The sequence below is a fragment of the Dermochelys coriacea genome, chromosome 5, assembly GCF_009764565.3.
Source record: "Dermochelys coriacea isolate rDerCor1 chromosome 5, rDerCor1.pri.v4, whole genome shotgun sequence".
NCBI classification, from domain to species: Eukaryota; Metazoa; Chordata; order Testudines; family Dermochelyidae; genus Dermochelys; species Dermochelys coriacea.
The window spans coordinates 50,614,543-50,636,329 of NC_050072.1; the positions used below are offsets into that span (position 1 = coordinate 50,614,543).

A 21,787-nucleotide genomic window follows, 5' to 3' on the forward strand; every position below is an offset into this window, starting at 1 on the left:
CATAAAGGTTTTCAGCATCATCTTTAGTGTCCCATTGAACCTCTCCACCAGCCCATTGGACTGGGGGGGCGATACGCTGAGGCCCAGTTGTGCCGGACCCCACATTTCTCCCACAAACACCGGAGCAGGGCCGACGAAGTTGGATCCTTGGTCTGTCAAGACTTCCTTGGGGAACCCCACTCGGCTGAAAATGGTCAGCAGCGCATCTGCCACGGCATCTGCTTCAGTGGAAGCTAAGGGCACTGCCTCCGGGTAGCGGGTGGCAAAATCTACCACCACCAGAATGTATTTCTTCCCCAACCGGGACGTCTTGCTGAAAGGTCCCACTATGTCCAAGGCCACCTTCTGGAAAGGTTCCTCTATGATGGGCAAAGGTCTCAAAGCCGCTTTCCCCTTGTCCTGGGCCTTCCCCACCCTCTGACAGGGGTCACAGGATCGGCAATATTGCCGGACAGAGGTAAAGACCCCAGGCCAGCAGCAGCCTCTGCTGGGTGCGCCGGATTCCCTGGTGCCCTGAGAGGGGGATGTCATGGGCCAGGTACAGTAGCTTGCGGCGATACTTCTGGGGTACCACCAGCTGCCTCCTGACCCCACAGAACTCCACTTCCCCTGCGGGAGCCCATTCTCGGTACAGGAACCCGTCCTCCCACAGGAACCTCTCCTGGTAACCTCTCCTCATGGTCTGTACGACACTGAGGTCAGCCAGGTCCCTGAGCTTCCGCAAGGAGGGATCTTTCTGCAACTCAGCACCTGGGGAAGGGATAGGGCCTGGTTCCCTCTCATTGGCTGGGTCTGAGGCCACAGCTTCTCTGAGCTGTGCCCCTCGGCACTCCCTCCCCACGAAGGTAGGGTCCTGCGCCTCCGGTGTGGTACCCTCCCCAAGGTCAGGGCGCAGTGCCCCTCGCCAGCTCTGGCTATGGGTCACCACCAGGGCGTTCTGGGGGTTGCTTGGCCAGTCCTCTAGGTCCCCCCCCATCAAAACCTCCTGAGCAGGTGGTAAGCTGGCAGCCCCCCTTGTCTGGGTCGTCCACCCCTCGTCCAGCTAGTTAACCCAGTTAACTACCCTACCCAGTTAACATCCGATGAAGTGAGCTGTAGTTCACAAAAGCTTACGCTCAAATAAATGTGTTAGTCTCTAAAGTGCCACAAGTACTCCTTTTCTTTTTGCTGAAATACTGAATTCCAGAATACCCAAGTTTTCTACGTCAGAAGTCTGGAACACATGATTACGTCACATTTTCTCTTTTACAAAAAAGGTCCTTATTACATATCAATGGTCAAATTACAATAGTTTCAATTGTGATAATTGTAAACAACTGTCTCTCCTGCATGACTATTAATAAAGTTTCATATTTCTCAAATTAGATTTTAGGAAACATCAATGTATTAACAAAGCTTGTCTTTTTCCACTATATATTAGGTGCCAATAGATACACCATCACTGACAACTTTGCTCACTAGAGGCAGTTTCAGCAATATTCATTTATTCTGTGAGATTCAGTTCTCCCATGTTATAATTTAATCCATATAGAGACTTCCACAAAAGATTTCCACACCACATACACACACCACTACGTGTGTGACCAAAACCATCTAAATGATCATACTTAAAAGTGTACAGTTTACACACAGGAAATGTGTTTCTATTGTAAAGTCACAATGCACCCAGTATAAAAAGTTTTACTTAATCTGACTTTCTGGACTTGAAAAATAGAGAGTGAAATCCTGACCCTACTGAAAATCAACAGAGTTTTACCATGGACTTCAGTGTGCCCAGAATCTCACTCAGCTACTCTAAAAATGTATTGCCCAGCAATAACAATATCAATGATGTCATGGTAACTAACAGCATATCCTTGGACTATAACACTCAGAAACCTATGCCTAAAAAGGTGCCCTGAGGGAAGCTCAGCTGTGCCAAGATATATCAAGAGGCTACTTGACAGTTCTCCACTGAGGCATACTCTCTCTGAATCCTCCTATTAATGATACAGCTGTCCGTTTTCCATCCTTTCTTGGGCCCATATTATAGGGCAAACAGTGTATCAGATCCTACACTCTACTACACAAGAAAAAGTTCAGGACTCCACCTAAGGAATGCCAAGTCATATCCCTTAAATAAGGCTGGCAGAGGACAATAGGAAGGGAAATTCTTAGCTCCACAGGAAATCTCTAATTTTGGAGATAATGCTGGGAACCAGAAGATGATATGGGGAAGACAAGAAGGGGCAGCAACAAGGGAGGACCGTTGGCTCACCCACTCTCAGCAGAGAGGTAGTACTCACCAGAAAGGACAATTATATTGCCATTCATAATGATGCAGATACTAAGGACTTGAGGGGGGAAGTGGACAGCCTAATAAGCTTTGCATTTAGTTTCTAAGGACAACATATTTAAGTTTCATTGAATTCTGTTCTACTTCCCTTGACACTAAGAGGCAAGAGGTATTTCCCAATATCAATTTTTGTCAAGATCCAAATTTCTTGGTCAAGGTCTAGACTCCAGAGAAAAACAAACAATAATAATAAAAAGATTTCAGGGTCCATTCAAAAGCATCTGACAGTCCGGATTTGGCCCACAGTCCGCCTATTGACTACCCGTCTTTATAGCTCCTACTGCTGAATCTTTTCTCAGAAAGTTGAGACATCCTTACTTAACACTGGCTTAAGAAACTCGAAGACCTGAGAAAGAGCATACATTGGCCAACCACCAGCCCTAACAGAGATCAAAGATGAAGTAAACAACCCAGGTGGCAAACAGCTCTCTTGACCCCAGCAGCATCCATCAACGGGAAAGTTAGCCCAGCTGTTTCAAGAGCCACTTCTCACAAACTAAGATTCAAGATACAGCATCTGCAACAGTATGATTACTTCCACCTGAGAAAACAGGTCTGGAAGGTGATGCAGGGGAATAAAGAGTCTGGTTGATGGCACTCTGAATTAGCATTTCTACGATGTGAAGCCAGTTGGGAGACACTAGGTAGGATCAGCATACCTTCATTTGTCTTTGCTTTCCCCTCTGTTTTCAGTCATCCCACAGGACCTACCTTAAGTATTGGGGATTGGTCCTGCTTTGAGCAGGGGTTTGGACTAGATGACCTCCTGAGGTTCCTTCCAACCGTGATGTTCTACGAAATCTATTCTAACAAGATCAAGATTCCAAGAAGCTGGAGCACATCTGACTCTTGGGATCCGTTTCTGATACCTTGCTAAATCAGTCTCTCTCTCGGAAAATAGGAGACTACCATCAAGACAGTCCCACGAGTGCTCCCAAATAAATCATTCACTGAGTTGGAATGAATTTGCTTTTCTGATTGATAATACAGCTCAGTCAAAAAAAATACTGTAAGAAAGAATCAAGTTTCTGGAGCCAGACAGAACCTTTCAGAGCTGACACTACATTAAAGGGCCACAGCACACTGAGGACCAATGGCAAGTTGCAGGAATCTGAGATGGACATGTGACTATATCTGTTGTAAGAGAGGCAAAGAAGTCTCAACTGGAATAAGTTTGAAGTGCTCATAGTTGCTGAAAGAATGGGGAGCTCCAAGATTAGCTGTACCGATATTCAGACTGTACTGAGATAATAACAGTCTTGTCCTATAAAACGGGACAGACAAGTGATGGGCAGCATTCATCATGAGCTGAAGCCTCTAAGGGGTCCATCCACTCCAGTATCCTGTTGCTAACAGTAGCCAGTATCAGATGACCCAAAAGAAGGTGTAGATCCCCATAATGGCAAGGAAACTAAAAAGGCAGTAAAAAATATATGTATTTTTTTTTTTTTTTTTTTACTGTTTTACTCTCTCTCTCTCTCTCTCTCTCTCTCTCTCTCTCTCACACACACACTGTACAACCAACCTGTGGAACACGTTGCCACAAAGATATCGAGTTCTACAGAAGAGTTCAAAAACAGGACTAAACAGACAATTCCATAAACTCTTACTGTTCAGTGCACAAGTTTACCACTAATTTGATGAGGGCTAGTCAGATACAAGGACAAGGGAACATCCATGTTATGTGAGAAAGTGTAAACAGAAGCACCTAATCTTTCTCTATACTACAGCTATAGGAACAGCAGCAGCAACCTTTAACACTTTCCATTATAAGTTTCGGCTTTCAGGATATTCCTTGGGTCAAAAAGGTGTATTGTTTTCTTCATGAAACCCATGCAATGTGGTTGAATCATCAGCCATAGGGAAAAACAAAAAATTCTATTTGCACACGTGCATTACTTGTAACTGAATTTTAAGAACATTCCAAAACACATGCATACTTCCAGGCCCTGTTCACTCTCCTGCAGTGCATCCATTCAATGCACACAAAACTAGAGGTTCAGACAGAACATAGGCAACACAAATTCTTCTTTTTCTCTTGCTGCGCTGCTCCTGAACACCACAATTCCCGTAGGTGTTGGGGAAGATGCATGGATTTGGAGCCGGCATGGCTTTGGATCCAGCAGACCACGGGTTGCATTCTCATCTCACTCCACTGACTGATGTTAATGCTGTGTACTTCACAAGTCTTAATAATCAAAGTCTCCATGCCCTTGCCTTATAAAGGCAGGGAAGTTTCATTCCCCCATTTATAGGTAGACAAATGCATGAGCATCATGTCTGGCAGAACTTGGAACAGAACTCAGGTCTCCAATATGGCACACCTAAACCTCATCCCATTACCTACAGCAACTCTGAGCCCATCCCAAAACCAAAAAAAATTCAAGGAAAGTACACACAAATCCAGTTTTCAAGTAGTGTACCTCCTACATCTGAAATTGAACACATCACTATCCCCCCCAGTTACCTTTTGTCTTGTGCTGAACCAAGTGCCCGTCTGGAGAAAAGGTAATTTCATTTTACTGGCAAAACAGAGGCATCTGGAAGTGAAGTGGCTTGCCCAAAGTCGCAGTCACAGTTCAGTGCCTTAACCACAATGCTAGTCTTCCTCTAATCCCAATGTTATGGATGTCAGTTATCTTACTGAACACCAATTATATATAGCAAACATGAAGCAACAAGTAGAACTGCCATCTACTGATGCCTTTTATTCCTAAAACAAGACCCTCAGATGAGACCCTGAAATAGATAAGCTACTTATGTCTGGAATGTGATGGTACTTCAAAGAATCATTATGCCTATCAATACAGGGATCAAAACACCGAATCCCTTATAAGTTAACTCCCTCCATTCCTTCAGATTCCCAAAATATAACCTTCTCAACCACCTAAAGTCTATCAAAGGGGTGAAATTACTGTAATTGGGAATCCAAATAAGGTCCTCCAGGACACAATGTAAATGTCATCTACATTTGCAGCAATATTCCGCTGCAAGGGCCCTCCAAAAGGAATGAAAGAATAATTCAACACTATTCCACGAACTCATGTGCACTGTAGGGCAAGAGTCTACACCATGGGTTCTCAAACTGGGGGTCACGAGCTGTCAGTCTCCACCCCAAATCCTGCTTTGCCTCTAGCATTTATAATGGTGTTAAATATATAAATAAGTGTTTTTAATGTATAAGGGGGTGGGGTTGCACTCAGAGGCTTGGTATGTGAAAGGGGTCACCAGTACAAAAGTCTGAGAACCCCTACTATACACCCTTGACACTGAAGCCAGGTGAAAAACACTACAAACCTTGAAGGGGTTGGGGATGGGAAGAGGAATACAACGAGAAACCCCCATGTCCAGTGATCCAGTTCTTCCCCGCACAGAAAATATGACTAAACGATAATTGGCTGGTGATAGAAAATTTAAGAATCTCCTGCCTTTTGAAACATTTACATTCACAACCTGTACATAGCTAATGGTTTTTGAAAGGAGTTGAGAGAAAGACTTATCTTAAGCATTCATTACAAAAATTTTAGCTTAGGAAAAATATTCTACAGCAGAACTTGTTAAGCAGGGTTCTACAGTCCTAATACATGAGCGTCAGTAGGTCAAGCAGCCTTAGGTTTCAGCATGGTATTGAATGACATTTTCAAAAACGCAGGCTAGGCATAATGCTGAGTATGGTTTAATATTTTAAAGGTTCTCATTTAGATCCGCACCTACTCAAAAGTAGAACAATGGGAGTTATATTTAAAGAAATTCAATATCACAAACGTGAACATTTCACTAACCCTATACCAGTGGTTCCCAAAATTTAACAGCCCGCAAACCTCTTTCACTAAATTGTGAAATCCTCATAAACCCCGTCCTAAAAAGGACTATTTCCAGGGGTTTAAGTTTAAATTTCCTCCACACTCCGTGGGGCTCCTGCTGCTGGATCCCACTGACCGCCCCAGTCAACTGAGCTCGGCCTGCAGGTCCCACTGACCGCCGGGGCTTGAGCTGCCAGCCCCAACTGCCCAGCCCCGCTCTTCCTGGGGCTCGGGCTGCCAGCCCCATGCACAACACCGGGGTTCAGGCTGCTGGTTCCCGCGCTGACGGGGGCAGGTTCGGGCTGCCAGCCCCAACCGCCCTGCCCCGCTCTCCCTGGGGCTCGTGCTATCTGCCCTGCAACTGGGTCCCACCTGCTGCCTCCAATGCCTGGGGTCCTCTGGCCACCATTAGTGAAATTTTTCTGGTGAACCCCCTGTAATGTTCTGCGAACCCCAGTTTGGAAACCACTGCCCTATACACTAACTGCATTTAAACGTGTTCTTTTTTGAAAGATTCTATAGGTATGACTCCCTATATTTAAAACAGAAAATATTAGTATATTTAGTAATCCAAGTGCATCCTTTGCGGCAGTGTAAAAGAAAGGTCAGGGGTTTTTTTATTATATAGATTTTAATAAAGTTTTCTTTTAAAATCTTATACACTGTACTGCAGTAGGATAGTCATGATGTTACTGTTTCACTATGACAGTGGTTTATACATAATACAAATAATACTTACTGGTTTGTTTAGATGATGTCCTACAGAATCCGCTAAAGTTCCTATGGCATCGTAAAGGATGAGAAGATTCTTATGCTGGTATTTACTAAATGCGAAGACCAGAGTGTCAAGTATATATGCAAGGTAAGGAACAAGCTCTGTACAAGCCTCCTCTTCTAGAGTAGCAAAGGCACTAAGGAGCAAAACAAGTCAGATTGTTAAATCAATATAATTAAGAAGGTGACATTTCCATTTAGATGCGATTTCCACCTCAAGAAGATATACTCCTGCTAGCTCAATCAGAGCTCGTGTGCAAAAAAATAGAATGTAGCCACAGCAGTGAAAGCATCTGGAAGGGCTAACCAACCCATGTACCTAGCATCCGTGATGGGCGCACACTTGGGTCAGCTAGCCCCTGCTCTGCTACACTTTATTTTTAGCACACTAGCTCAATGATAGCTAGATTGAGCTACCCCCACTCACAGTGAAGATATATCCTTAGATAAACGGTTTGCCCCTTTAAAATTAATCTAAATGTGTTTCTACAATGGCACTGATATCCAGGCAATCAAATCTTGCAACTAAAAGTTTAAAAGGACCAAATTCTAACATTTCTCGTGAATACAAAATTCAGACAGACATTCCCTTAAAGCCTATAATGCATATGGGGAAAACCAGAAGTACTATTATAAGTTTAGCTACAATTGGTTAACTGAAGCAGCAGGAACTCTGACAAAAGCTGTCCATCAGTTCAGTTCTATAATGGGGTATTTATTTGTACTATCGCAGCATCTAGAGGCCAACTCCACCGTGCCTGACAATGTCTAAATCTAATGAAGAGGCAGTCCCTGCCCTCAAAAGCTCATGATCTAAGACAAAATGGATATAAAAAACAGACGTGGAAAGCAGAAGTGGCGCAAAAAAAAAAAAAAGAGCCAGTAGAGGGAACAGATTTTTTCCCAGTATTGGGAAAAATAGAGCAGTTTTATATAGATACACACTGTCAGGGTTCCTTCCTCACTCTGAACTCTAGGATACAGATGTGGGGACCCGCATGAAAGACTCCCTAAGCTTATTCTTACCAGCTTAGGTTAAAAACTTCCCCAAGGTAAAAACTTTGCCTTGGCCTTGAACAGTATGCTGCCACCACCAAGCATTTTAAATAAAGAACAGGGAAAGAGACCACTTGGAGACATCTTTCCCGAAAATATCCCCCTAAGTCCTACACCCCCTTTCCTGGGGAAGGCTTGATAATAATCCTCACCAATTGGTACAGGTGAACACAGACCCAAACCCTTGGATCTTAAGAACAATGAAAAAAATCAGTCAGGTTCTTGAAAGAAGAATTTTAATTAAAGAAAAGGTAAAGGAATCACCTCTGTAAAATCAGGATGGAAAATACTTTACAGGGTATTCAGATTCCAAACACAGAGGATCCCCCTCTGGGCAAAACTTTAAAGTTACAGAAAACAGGAATAAACCTCCCTCTTAACACAGAGAAAAAAATCACATAAAACAAAACAAAAGATAAACGAATCCCCCTTGCCTGGCTTACCTATACTGGTTGCAATATTGGAGACTTGGATTAGGATGGGTTGGAGAAGATGGATTTCTGTCTGGCCTCTCTCAGTCCCAAGAGAGAACAACCAAGTGAACAAAGAGCACAAACAAAAGCCTTTCCTCCCCCAAGATCTGAAAGTATCTTGTTCCCTTATTGGTCCTTTGGGTCAGGTGCCAGCCAGGTTACGTGAGCTTCTTAACCCTTTACAGGTAACATGTTGCCGCCTCTGGCCAGGAGGGATTTTATAGCACTGTATACAGAAAGGTGGTTACCCTTCCCTTTATATTTATGACACACACTATATGCAGTTAGGCTCCAAGGGAATCAAGATGGAACATGCCATTCCACAAGTACATTTACACGTATGATTGGAAAGCACAAAGATTTTATTGGCCTGGATTGGGTCAAAAAAATACCGATTAATATACTACTGTCTGTCCTGGATGCTAAAAAGTTACTCCCTTTAGAAAAAAAGTGATCATGCCCCTTTTCTACCACACTCAGTTATAGAAACCATTTTCCTACATCACAATGGAATTGTAGCACACACTATAGGTGGGCAGTGATTATGTTACTTGGAACCCACAGATATTCCTTCTAATAGGCATTAAAAAGCCAGTGTGTTAGAATTGTACAGCTACAACACCCCCTTGGGCTGGGGATTGCCAGTAAGAAACTTCTTGGGTAAGAGAAGTTTTATGTTTGGGGTTATGTAGAAATTACAAAGATCTGAAAATAGGCAGTATTATATAACAATGGCACTTTTCAGTATGGTAGCTGCTCCAGGCCTTGAAATCCTGTCTGCTGCACAGAGAACAACATTTTCTGCAATGCTGAGTCTTATACTTTTGTGCAATTAGTAAAGATAGCAAATAAGATGCCTGAAAGACTCTATTGACACTACCACTCTGTGAAAAAACATGAAGCCTTGGGAAATCAACAAGGCTTGGTCATTCAACTCACTCTCGGGATTATTTTTCAAAGATGTTTGATTTCTAAATGCTGCAGCAACTCTGAAGGGCTCATACTCTTAGCACCCAATGCTTCAGAATATACTACAACCCATGGTATTGGCTCAATGTATGTAAAACCATGCTGCTTTATATTTTTTCTTGCAAGCCATCACTATGACAGTTTGCCACGGATTATTTCATTAAATAATCCAACTTTCCCAATTATCCCTTTACCACTGCCCATGGTCCTCAGTGATTACAGCCACCAGAGCTCTAATTAACTGTACATTTTGTCATTACCAGTTTGGATTACGCGTGCATGTATGTAATAACGTCTGAAGTGGACATTCTGATATCAGCAGGTTCCTGCTCATTCTATAAAGAATGGAAAGTTATCCCTGTAGGAGGGCAGGGAGAAAGGATTTTATGTGAACAGCATATCAGATTGGCTAAATAGGTGGGTAGGTTTCAGGAAATAAAAAGGAAAAATGTTTAATAAGTTTTGTACTTGTAAATATTTTGCTGTAGTATGTTGTGTCTGTTATCTGTCTATTTCGTAAGAGTAAGTTCTTTTGCACAAGGATGTGTCTATTCAATTTTGTATAGAACCTAGCACAATGGGGCTCTGAATCCTGGCTAGGGTCTTTAGGCATCAGGTGAATACAAATATAATTAAAATAGTAAATCCAAGCACCTGAAGATTATAGATTTAATACTGTTTTAGTAGCAGAGACTCTCAGCCCGCTGCACACAATCATATCCAGCAATAGCCTACACTGAAACAGTTAGTAGGGTTCCTGGGTACAAAAGCTTACACAGAGTTGTCCATTTTAAGGAGCAATTTTAAGTTTGCTGTGTTTTTAAAAATAAAGTTATATTATTGCACAGCCTCTCAAGACCTCCTTTCATGGCCCCTGCAAGAGTTGTGACCCACAATTTCAAAAATCCTGAATCAGACCTAATCTATTTACATAATTCTGTTCTAGCATTAGTTGTTTTTCATTTTCATTGCCACTGACCTTGCACATAAAAGAATGCAAATCAGTAACAAAGTTAGCCTTCCCTTTTAAGGCAAATCAAAATTACTACTTAATGAAAATCAGCTACTGCATACAGACAAAATTTCCCTTATTGTAATAAAGTTCTTTAGTGCAGTAATCAACACATTTAAAGATCAAACTGGACATCTCAAAATCAACTAAAATAATCAAGAGGGACTTATGAACCCTACCACATTTGGGGTAAAGGTCACTATACAGAGAAAAATATTTTAAAAAAGTGTTTAGGCCTTTTTATTTATTTTTTAAAAAAGTTACTAAAAGTACAATAGACAATAACTTTGACTTACCTGCAGGCAGCTTCTTGTACTCTCTTGTTGCTATCAAGGATACGTTTTAGCAACTCTGTCATTAATGGCTTCAAGTACGTATCTGGGGGTTGACTAACTACCCAGTGTGCATAGCGGCTAAGAGTCCAGCATGTAATGGAGCGCACAAGAGCCTTTTTATCAGAGAGGCACTGAATAAGGTGAGGGATTAGTTCAGGAAGATATGGAATCATACCCTGCATGCAACCTACAAACACAAAAATATGTAATGTAAAATACTGCTGTTAGAAAGGCTTAAAGTAACTCTGGCTTAATATTTCTCTCTTCTCTGAGACATTCTGAAAGGTGTCCCAAAAAAAAAAAAAGACAATCTTGCCAATATGCAATCAAGCTCATCGGGCCTGGAAGATCTTACTATCTGTGCGACAACAATTTATTACTTTTTGCAACTTGTCAATCCATTTTCATCCAAAATCATCAATATCTTCCACTGCTCCCATGATACTCAAAAGCCTTGGTGTCCTAACAGTAGTTTAACAAGCACATCTGCTTAATAAAATTAGTTTGCAAGTTTGTGTTAATTTACTTTTGTTTGATAAGACACAGAAGGTTAGCGCCTCAGTTATAAGAATATGGGCTACAGTTCCCTAAGGGTCTACTCCTTAATGGTGGATCATTAATACTGCCAGTTTCCTGTGTTAAGGAGAGTTAGGCTGTCCTACTCCCTCTCTGCTCTCCATTGTAAGTATCCAAAACAGAGATCAAGACCACTCCTACCAATATCCCTACCCTTTCAATTTCTGAGTAGCGACCGCAGGGAGCAGAGCTGCCTAACTGCTTTCAGCCCAACCAACTAGTACCACATTTCTTAGTCCACGGGTGCACTACACAGTTAAGACCTGCTTTTCCCAGAGCTCCCAAGAAAGGAAAAAGAGGGGAGAAAAAGAGTAGGTGAACAGAGGTAGGGAGAATCAGACAAGATCAGTGCCACAACATGTCGGACAAGACAGGAATGATGATGAATGAGCAGTAGGCATTTATGCAAGAGACTCTTGACAAAATAAGACATATCCATTAAAAAAGGTTGCCATTAAGCAATACTAATGAGTAGAGCTACGTGAAAATTTTTGGACAAATAGTTTATTTACCAAAACTGCAGTTCAGAGTTGACCAAAACCTATTTGTGAATTTGACATGAATTACTCGAACAGTTTCATCTAGAATAAATAAATAAAAGGTGGAGAGGGAGTCCCCTAAACACTGGACGATAGAGTCACTCTCACTCCCTCTGGCCCAATTAATATTTAAGTAGCTAAACAAAAATAGAACAGCTTCAACAGGAGAAAGACAGAGTCCCATGCCAATCACACTGTATCCTAGTAATTAGTATCACTCATCTACAAAAGTTCAAATCCCTGCTCCAAATCAGGCAGAATAGGGACCTGAATCTGGATCTCCTACATCCCAGGCAAATCCTCCAACCACAGCACTATAGGGTATTAGGGCACCTATATCTCCCCCAGTGGTTTTGTAGAGTTTTCAAATTTTCTTAGACTTGCACCCTGGTTGAATGGGCAGTTACGATTGCCAGAGGTGGAACCCGGGCCTGATCGCAGTGAATACAGGCAGTGACCCAAGAAGAAATTCTTTGAGTGGACACCGGACAGCCTTTCATCCTGTCGGCCACTATGATGAATAATTGCGTCAACTTGCAGGATGGCTTGGTCCTTTCAATGCAGAAGCCTAGTGCCCTCCTGACGTCTAGGGAGTGCTCCTCCTCCGACTTATGTAGCTTTGGGGGGGGGGGGGGGGGAAAGACAGGTAAGTAAATGTCCCAGCCCATAGGAAAACTGCGAGACTACCTTGGGCAGGAAAGCCAGGTGTGGCTGCAGCTGGACCTTGTCTTTGTAGAAGACCGTATAGGGTGGTTCTGAGGTAAGCGCCCTAATCTTGGACACCTGGCGGGCAGATGTTATCGCAACTAGTAACACGACCTTTCAGGACAGGCGAAGGAGAGAGCAGGAAGCCAGAGGCTCTAAGGGGGGGGGGGAGGGGTTCAGTGAGCCATGACAGCACAAGATTCAGGTCCCTTGATGGAACGGGGTCCCTGACATGCAGGTAGAAGCACTCGAGGCCCTTGAGGAACCTAAAAGTCACGTCCTGGGCAAAAACCAACTTACCCTCAAGCAAAAGACAGAAGGCCAAAACAACAGCCAAGTGGACCTTGATAAACAAAAAGGACAGTCCTTCGAGCTGGAGGTCCAGAAGGTAGGCCAGAATCAACTTCAATGACACCGGCTCAGGCCAAATACCTTTATTCGAGGTCCAATAACCAAACTGCTTCCTTTGAGCCAAATAGGTCACTGGTGGAGGGCTCTCTGCTGCCCAACAGGACCTGCTCCACAACAGCCAAGCACTCCTGCTCCTCCGCATTTAATCATGCGGCAGCCAAGCTGTCAAGTGCAGTATCGTCAAGTTTGGATGCAGAAGACTGCCATGGTTTGGGACAGCAAGTCCGGCCTGAGCGGCAGCCATAATAGAGCAGCCACTGAGAGGTCCAGCAGAGTGCCAAACCAGTACTAGCACGGCCAAGCTGGTGCTAAGGATCACCTTCACCATGTCCTGCTTGATTTTCATGAGGACTCTGTGAATCAGTGGCACCGGAGAGAAGGCATACAACAGAGCGCCCGACCATGGGAACAGAAAAGCATCTGACAGGAAGCCTCTGTCGATCCCCCAGAACAAGCAGAACACGTGCTGGACGTGAACAGGTCCACCTGGGAAGTTCCCCACCTCTGGAAGATGAAGCTAGCCACTTCCAGATGAAGGGACCATTTGTGGCGAGACAAGAAGGTCCTGATAAGGCATTCTGTCAAAACATTCCTGGTGCTGGGAGGGTGTGGCTACGAGATGGACGATGTGTTGTATACAGAAGTTCCAGAGCCTGAGGGCTTCCTGGCAAAGGGCAGACAACCTGGTCCTGCCTTGCTTGTTGCTATAGAACATAGCTGCAGTATCGTCAGTCAGAACCTGGACCATCTTGCTTTTCATGTGAGGTAGGAAGACTTCGCAGGCCAGGCAAACCACTCAGAGCTCCCTAACGTTGATATGCAGGGAGCAACTGTACCTGGACCAACAACCTTGTGTGCTGAGCTCGTCCAGTTGGGCTCCCCACTGTAGGTCCTAGGGTCACTGACAGGGATGGAGCCATGAAGGGAACCCCCTCCTACACCGATGCAGGATTCCACCACCATGAGAGAGTGACGACAGTACATGGTCCATGACCCTGATCACACAGTCCATGCTGTGTCTGTTGGGGACAGAGCAATGCCAGCCAAGCCCATAGAGGTCTGAAGCAGAGCCGTGTGTGCCAGACCACATAAGTGCAGGCCACCATGTGGCCCAACTATCATAGGCACGCGAGTACGGTGGTGAGAGGTGGGCTTGCATGTATGAGATCAGTTACACCATGGCTTGAAACAGAGCTTCAGGGAGGAAGGCTCTGGCCTGAGTAGAAGCAAGGACTGCTCCAATTAAGTCAGTGTTGTACAGGCATTCAGATCGATGTCTTCTCATTTATCAACAGCCCCAGCTCGCGACAGTTGGAGCAAACCAGATCGAGATGCCGCCGCACCTGATCCTGGGACCGGCCGTTTATTAGCCAGTCATCAAGGTATGGATAAATTTGCACACCTCAGATAAGCAGCCAATGGCGTTATGCACTTTGTAAACGCTCTTGGGGCTGACGAGAGACCAAAGGCTCTCAACTTTCTGAACGAGGAGTTGCTCATGAGAAAGTTCCCTGAAGATGGACAGGGAGGGATTGGAAGGAAGGGAGGGCCAGCCACGAACTGCAGGGTGTAGCCCAAAGATATTATGAGCACCCAATGGTCTGAGGTCAGCGGTGACTAGGCCAACTGTAAGGGGCGCAGGCGGTTGAGAAAGAGCAAGGGAGTGGATCCTGTGAAGTGACTGGGGCACAGTCCACAGACGCATCCTCAGAATGCCTGCTTCTGGCTTCCTTGGCCTCTGGAAGAACCAGGCTGGGCAGAGGAACGGGAAGATGAAAGGTGAGACAGTTAAAATCCTTTTTGTCTCTGTCCTCCTTTCTGTAGGAGCTGGACCAGGGGACACCCCAGGACCTCAACGGAGGCGGACGGAAAGGTTTTCTAGCCTGCTGAAGAGCGTGAAGGCCCAAAGAATGGAGGGTGGTATGGGAGTCTTTAAGGGTGTGGAGCCATGCATCAGTCAGCTCCGAAAAGAGCCCATCTCCGTCAAACGGAAGGGTAGTCTGCATCTCCAGGGACAGCAGAGACTACCACGGAGGTGACTATTCTGGCTGCCAAGTCAGTGGAGCCCCAGGCCATCTGGAGGGCAACTCTCGCCACTGCTTTGCTTTCATCCACCAAGGCAGCTAAGGCCTGGGCTCGGTCCTGTGGGAGGCCCTCCTTGCTGATGATGTCCCACAGGTTGAAGTTATACCTGCCTAGCAGGGACTCATGGGTAAGACACCTGAAATTACAGGCTGGCTGTCGAATAAATTTTTCTGCCAAACAAGTCCAGCCTCTTGGCATCTTTATTTTTTGGTGCGCCACTTGTCTGCCGTCAACGGAAGGGGCAGGCATGACTGGGCATCCTGCTAGAGGATGGTTGTACAGGTACTCAGACACAGGGGGAATGGAAGAGGGGCTCTGCCACACAGACTTGGCAATTTTAAGGACCCCTGGGTGGATGGGCATTGCAACACAGGCTGGGATGGAGAAGGGTATAACATTAAAGAGATTGGACTCCTCCTAGCTAGCTCCTCAATCTCCAAATTCAGGTTGGCAGCCACCAGCAAGGCCTGTGCTCTTTGAAGACATCTGAGGAGGGGCTGTTTGTTTGTGAGGGGCCTGCCACCACTTCATCCAGAGACAACAAAGATGACTGCACAGCAGGGGGAGGGTCTGCTCATCCTTACTCGTCCGCAGATGGCTCCTTGGGCGTCGGGGCCCACTGTGTTGACCCCATGTCGGATTTGGCACCATGCTGTGATTCGGGTGCCAGCTGAGCTGGGGGCAGCTTGTCTGATGCACCCTGGGAGGAATGGTGGGACTACGGGACTGACATAACAGGTGCACCCCACAGGTTCCAGTACTGCCACTGAGCAAGCCATTGCCACTGTTTCCACCCTGCTGTTGCAGAAGCCACACTGGTCTCACGTACTGGCGGCGATTCACCTTTTAAAGACGAGGGGTTCAACTCCCCTTCAGGCTTGGACCTTTGCCCTTCTGGTGCTGGATCCTTCAGGGGGTGGGGGGTGGGGGTCGTCCATATGGCTCCAGTGTGGGCTGGCAGCCAGAACCAGATCCATTGCCCTTCTTGCTCTGTGCCACGGAGCCGCTCTTCTTCGACATTTTCTTAGGCACCAACATCGAGGAGCAGTGCTGGGTGTAGCCTGGTGCCAGGGGTGCACTGCGCACCGAGGTGCTAGGGGCAGAGTCTGACCGGGAAGGTTCAGATGCCGGACTGAGAGCAGCCTCCCCTCAAACGGATGTCTCGCTCTTTCCGAGTTCTGGGACGAAAGTTCTCACAGATGCGACACTTCTCCTTCACATGTGATTCTCCCCAAGCACTTGACGTAGCTGCTATTGGGGTCACTAAAAGGCATAGGCCTGTTTCAATCAAAGCAGGGCTTAAAACATGGAGACTGGGGCAAAGTCCCCACTGGGACTCTAGCTACACTCCATAACTACTTACTAACTAACGTAAAACTATTTACAAGGCCTTAAGCCTTGAAGACTGAAGTAGAAGAATCACTAACCCTTACTAGGCAAGGGAAAGGTTCTCTGACCAGCTGCCATGGGTGGTAAGAAGGATCTGAAAGGGCCAGCGGCGCCTAATATACCGACGCATGAGCATGGCACTCAAGAGGGCACCACAGCCGGCCCTACGGATATGGCTAAGGCAAAAAATCTCTGAAGTCTGCACACGTGCACACCTAAAATGGAATCGAGATGAGCAAGCACTCCAAGAACTTTTTGTTTTGTTTTGGTTTTGCTGATAAAACAAAAAAAAAAAAATTTGTGGTCTAGCCAAAATGAAATTTTTTTGATTTTTCACACATTTTAACTGTAAAAACAACAAGGAGTCTGGTGGCACCTTAAAGACTAAGATTTATTTGGGCATAACCTTTTGTGGGTAAAAAACCCATTTCTTCAGATGCATTCTTCAGATGTCTTTAAGGTGCCACCAGACTCCTCCTTGTTTTCGTGGCTACAGACTAACATGGCTACCCCTCTGATACTTGACTCAGTTATTAAACTCTGAATTTCCCAAAGTCAGTTGTAGAGTAAAACATACACATTAAAGTTTCATCATCAAGGTAGGATGAAAACATTTCAACACCTTATTCTGCCTATATACTGAAAACAAATTAAGCTTTGATCTTCCTTGCTTTTTGTTTTCTAACATACCCTTAACTTTTACTATCTTTTAATATCAGTGAAGGTGGTAAATTTGTAAGTGCTAGACTTAAGTGTAATTCCAGGGCTATATAATAGACTCAAAATGACATTGATCCAAGGTTTGGGATTGGCTACAGCTACATTAAGCCCTAAATTAATGCCAAAAGAAAGTACTGCTAAACTGGAGGAAGTAAGGGATTGTGTGTCAGTTTAAACATCAACATTTCATGAAAGTTAGGGCTACAAATATAGGATATATACCATAAAAAAAACCAGGAAAACCAGCTTGGAAATTCTACAAAAAGTCTCTAACCCTCAGAGCTGGCTAACACTCTATTAAACATAATTGTAATTGAACAGAATGGGGGAGTAAGAGAGTAACAAGAAATACTAGATTTTTCAAGAGTGGGTCACTTTAAATATTTTCCATAATTTTGTTGTAATTAGTGAAGTTTTATAATCATTATTCAGTTTCACAAGCCCACCTCCTGAGGACATGGTATTGCTTTTATTGCATGCACTGCACAGTCACAAGCAAGTTATTTTCCACTTCCGTCTCCAGCTGCCTGGGGAAGGGGAAGGCGGGGGGGGGGGGGGGGGAGAGGGGGGAAGAGAGACCAGAAGGGCAGGGGGTATCCGGAAGGTCCAGTCACCAGGGCTGCGGATGCTAGACCCCCCTCCTCCCGTAGCATCCCCCAGTCAGGTGCCTCCCCCATTATTTTTAGTAGAAGTCTGACAGGTCACAGGCTTCCATGATTTTTTGTTTATTACCCACAACCCTGTCCCTGACTTTTACTAAAAATAACCTTGACAAAATCTTAACCTTGCTGATTACACAACAAGTGATAGTGATAAAAAGGGATGGGTGGGAAGGAGAAGGCAAGAGAAATAGGTGATAAGTCTGTAAGACATACCTTGATGGTGATTACTGTTTTTTCTTTGTTTTAAAAGGTACCCTTAATGAGTAGATAATGAGTTTTTAGTAGAATCTGAGTAAGGTGCATATGGCATACAGCTTTTAGAAGGGCATAACAAGCAATGTGGAAGAAGGTAGACATATTTGAGAGAAGATGATGAGAGGCGGCTAGAGTCACAGCTGGAAATTTATATTTTACCAACACAAATACACCAGTATTTTAGAAATCCAGCATCTTTGACTATAAACACTTAGGCATACTAATAAGCTTTCCCAAGCACTAGCCCTGAACCAGTAATCAAATCAGAGAGAAAGATTCCAATCCTTGCAAACAGCTAACCAAACAGAAATGTCATACAAGGACTAAAATATACCAAGCATATTACAAATGTTCTTTAAACCTGAAGGCATAACCAACCCAAACTTTTCAAACAATGAGAAGCTGAGTCTCATAGTAGCTTATTTTGTTTAACAGTTTAGATTTATTGTTTTTAAGTTTAATTTTTTTCACCACTCTATATTAGGACAAACATGCTTTTATGATTGTGCTTCAGAATGTCCTACAAAATTAATTTAAGACTTTTTAAAATACTCTTTGAACTAACAACTAAAATATCAGTTTTCCTAACCGTTTTTAGTCATATTATTCAAAATAGGTGATTTTTTAAAAAAACAAAAATTAAGAACATAAAACATGGTTATACTTTGACAGACCAATGATCCATCTAGCCCAGTATCCTGTCTTCCAACAGTGAACAATGCCAGGTGCTTCAGAGAGGAATGAACAGAACAGGGAGAGAAAAAAAAAACAAACACAAAAACAAAACACTACCACACACAAGTGACCTACTAAGGCAGGCTCCCTGCCTTCCCCAGCCCTACACTGCTCCTGGAAGTGGCCAGCACACCTGCATGAGAGGGGAGGTGTTCTCCACACGCTACTCCTGCATGCAAGCACTGCCCCGCAACTCCCATTAGCTGGGAACTGCAGCAGCGCCACAGGCCCTGGGTAGGCAGGGAGCCTGCCTTAGCCCCACTACCCGGGAGCTGCCCGAAGTAAGTACTGCCCGGTGGGAGTCCGCCAGCCCTGATCCCCCTCTCAGAGCCAGCACTCCGAACCCCTTCATGCACCCTAACACTCTGCCCCAGCCCAGAGCCCCCTCTTGCACCCAAACTCCCTTCCACAGCTTGCACTCCTCACCCCAACCCCCTGCTCCAGGCTCAGCCTGGAGGCCCCTCCCACATTCCAAACCCCACTGCCCAAGCCCAGAGTCCGCACCCACTCCCAAACCTCTGCCACAGCCCAGTGAGAGTGAGTGAGGGTGGGGGACAGGTAGCAACAGAGAGAGGGGGAAGATGGAGTGAGCGGGGCAGGGGAGATCCTGGGTTGCACTTAAATTTAAAATGTGATCTTGTGTCTAAAAAGGTTGGAGACGACTGGGTTAGTCATACTAGAATTCTGCTATAGCATGAGTGCAAATTTGTCTTACCTTCAGCAATTGCTCCTAGAACCAGGATACCTGATTCTTTAACCACCCATTCTGGATGAAACAGCAGTTCTTTCAAAAGGGGCAAAATGTGTGGCAGAAGTTCATCACGAAATACATTGGCAAGGACATCTAATGCAGCAGCAGAACACTTCCCTGAAAATTAACATATTGTAAATCTGAATGTATTATAATACCCACTACTACATTGTGTCTCTTCATTTCAAACCACCTTAGCCTTACACTAACATTTTAGGGCAATAGGGGGAGCAGTGCAGCAATGCTTCTGTTTCACTGTAGTGCATAAATAGCCATTGTATTCTGGAACCACAAATCACATTCCAAGGAAAAACAGTCACATTGCATTTATGGGCTACATAGCCATGGACGGGCAGCTTTCTCTACTCAAGATCAAATAACCAACCATAGAACAGAGATTAAACCCTTGTTTAGTTGTAGGGAGAAAGTATTCCATTTCACAGAATAGTTACTATTAAGCAATCCCAAAATGGAGCAACACTAAAAGTGGTTTCAGAGTAGCAACTGTGTTAGTCTTTATTCGCAAAAAGAAAAGGAGTACCTGTGGCACCTTAGAGACTAGCAAATTTATCTGAGCATAAGTTTTCGTGAGCTACAGCTCACTTCATCAGATGCATTCAGTGGGGAGATTTATATACACAGAGAACATGAAACAATGGGTGTTACCATACGCACTGTAACCAGAATGATCACTTAAGGTGAGCTATTACCAGCAGGAGAGCAGGGGGGAGGGAGTGGGAGGACCTTTTGCAGTGATAATCAAAAACAGATTGACAGAGCCAGAAGAGTACCCAGAAGTCACCTACTACAGGACAGGCCCAAGAAAGAAAACAGAACGCCACTAGCCATCACCTTCAGACCCCAACTAAAACCTCTCCAACACATCATCAAGGATCTACAACCTATCCTGAAGGACGACCCATCACTCTCACAGATCTTGGGAGACAGGCCAGTCCTTGATTACAGGCAGCCCCCCAACCTGAAGCAAATACTTACTAGCAACCACAAACCACACAACAGAACCACTAACCCAGGAACCTATCCTTGTAACAAAGCCTGTTGCCAACTGTGTCCGCATATCTATTCAGGGGACACCATCATAGGGCCTAATCACATCAGCCACACTATCAGAGGCTTGTTCACCTGCACATCTATCAATGTGATACATGCCATCATGTGCCTGCAATGCCCCTCTGCCAAGTACATTGGTCAAACTGGACAGTCTCGACGTAAAAGAATAAATGGACACAAATCCGATGTCAAGAATTATAACATTCAAAAACCAGTTGGAGAACACTTCAATCTCTCTGGTCACTCGATTACAGACCTGAGAGTGGCTATTCTTCAACAAAAAAATTTCAAAAACAGACTCCAACGAGAGACTGCTGAACTGGAATTAATTTGCAAACTGGATACAATTAACTTAGGCTTGAATAGAGACTGGGAGTGGATGTGTCATTACACAAAGTAAAACTATTTCCCCATGTTTATCCCTCCTCCCCCCCAAACTGTTCCTCAGACATTCTTGTCAACTGCTGGAAATGGCCCACCTTAATCACCACCACAAAAGGTCCCGTCCCCCCGCCCTCCTGCTGGTAATAGCTCACCTTAAGTGATCACTCTCATTACAGTGTGTATGGTAACACCCATTGTTTCATGTTCTCTATGTATATAAATCTCCCCACTGTATTTTCCACCGAATGCATCCTATGAAGTGAGCTGTAGCTCACGAAAGCTTATGCTCAAATAAATTTGTTAGTCTCTACGGTGCCACAAGTACTCCTTTTTTTACTAAAAGTGGGAAAGACTAAGTTGTTAGTGAGAAGAGTGACACTTCAAGCCTCATGAAATAGTTTCACACTCCTACCAAGTACAAAGATCTCTATCATAATTTTGTACAGTAACTCCTCGCTTATTGTTGTAGTTCTGTTCCTGAAAAATACTACTTTAAGCAAAACGATGTTAAGCAAATCCAATTTCCCCATAAGAATTAATGCAAACTGGGGGGGGGGGGCGGCGCGAAGGGGAGGAAGGTTCCAGGGAAGTTTTTTTTCCCCACAAACACAGTCTAGAAGTTTTAAACAAAATTTAATACTGTACACAGCAATGATGATTGTGAAGCTTAGTTGAGGTGGTGGAGTCAGAGGATGGGATATTTCCGAGGGAATGCCTTACTTCTAAATGATCAACTAAAACTCGTCT

The 21,787-nt window shown here is 44.5% G+C and overlaps 1 protein-coding gene across 7 annotated transcripts in view; it reads right to left on the bottom strand.

Moving 5' to 3' along the window:
• The window catches only part of TNPO1 (transportin 1), a 165,202-nt gene that overhangs the window by 35,859 nt on the left and 107,556 nt on the right, over positions 1-21,787 (bottom strand). For all 7 annotated transcript variants that reach the window (XR_006281255.1, XM_043514268.1, XM_038401199.2 and 4 more), the window contains 3 exons: positions 19,550-19,702; positions 10,719-10,944; positions 6,878-7,049 (listed from right to left, as the gene is read on the bottom strand). Coding sequence is in view for 6 of the 7 variants with exons in the window: in XM_043514268.1 (XP_043370203.1) it covers positions 6,878-7,049; positions 10,719-10,944; positions 19,550-19,702 (551 nt within the window). In the remaining variant the exon portion in view is untranslated. The remainder of the gene's footprint in view (positions 1-6,877; positions 7,050-10,718; positions 10,945-19,549; positions 19,703-21,787) is intronic.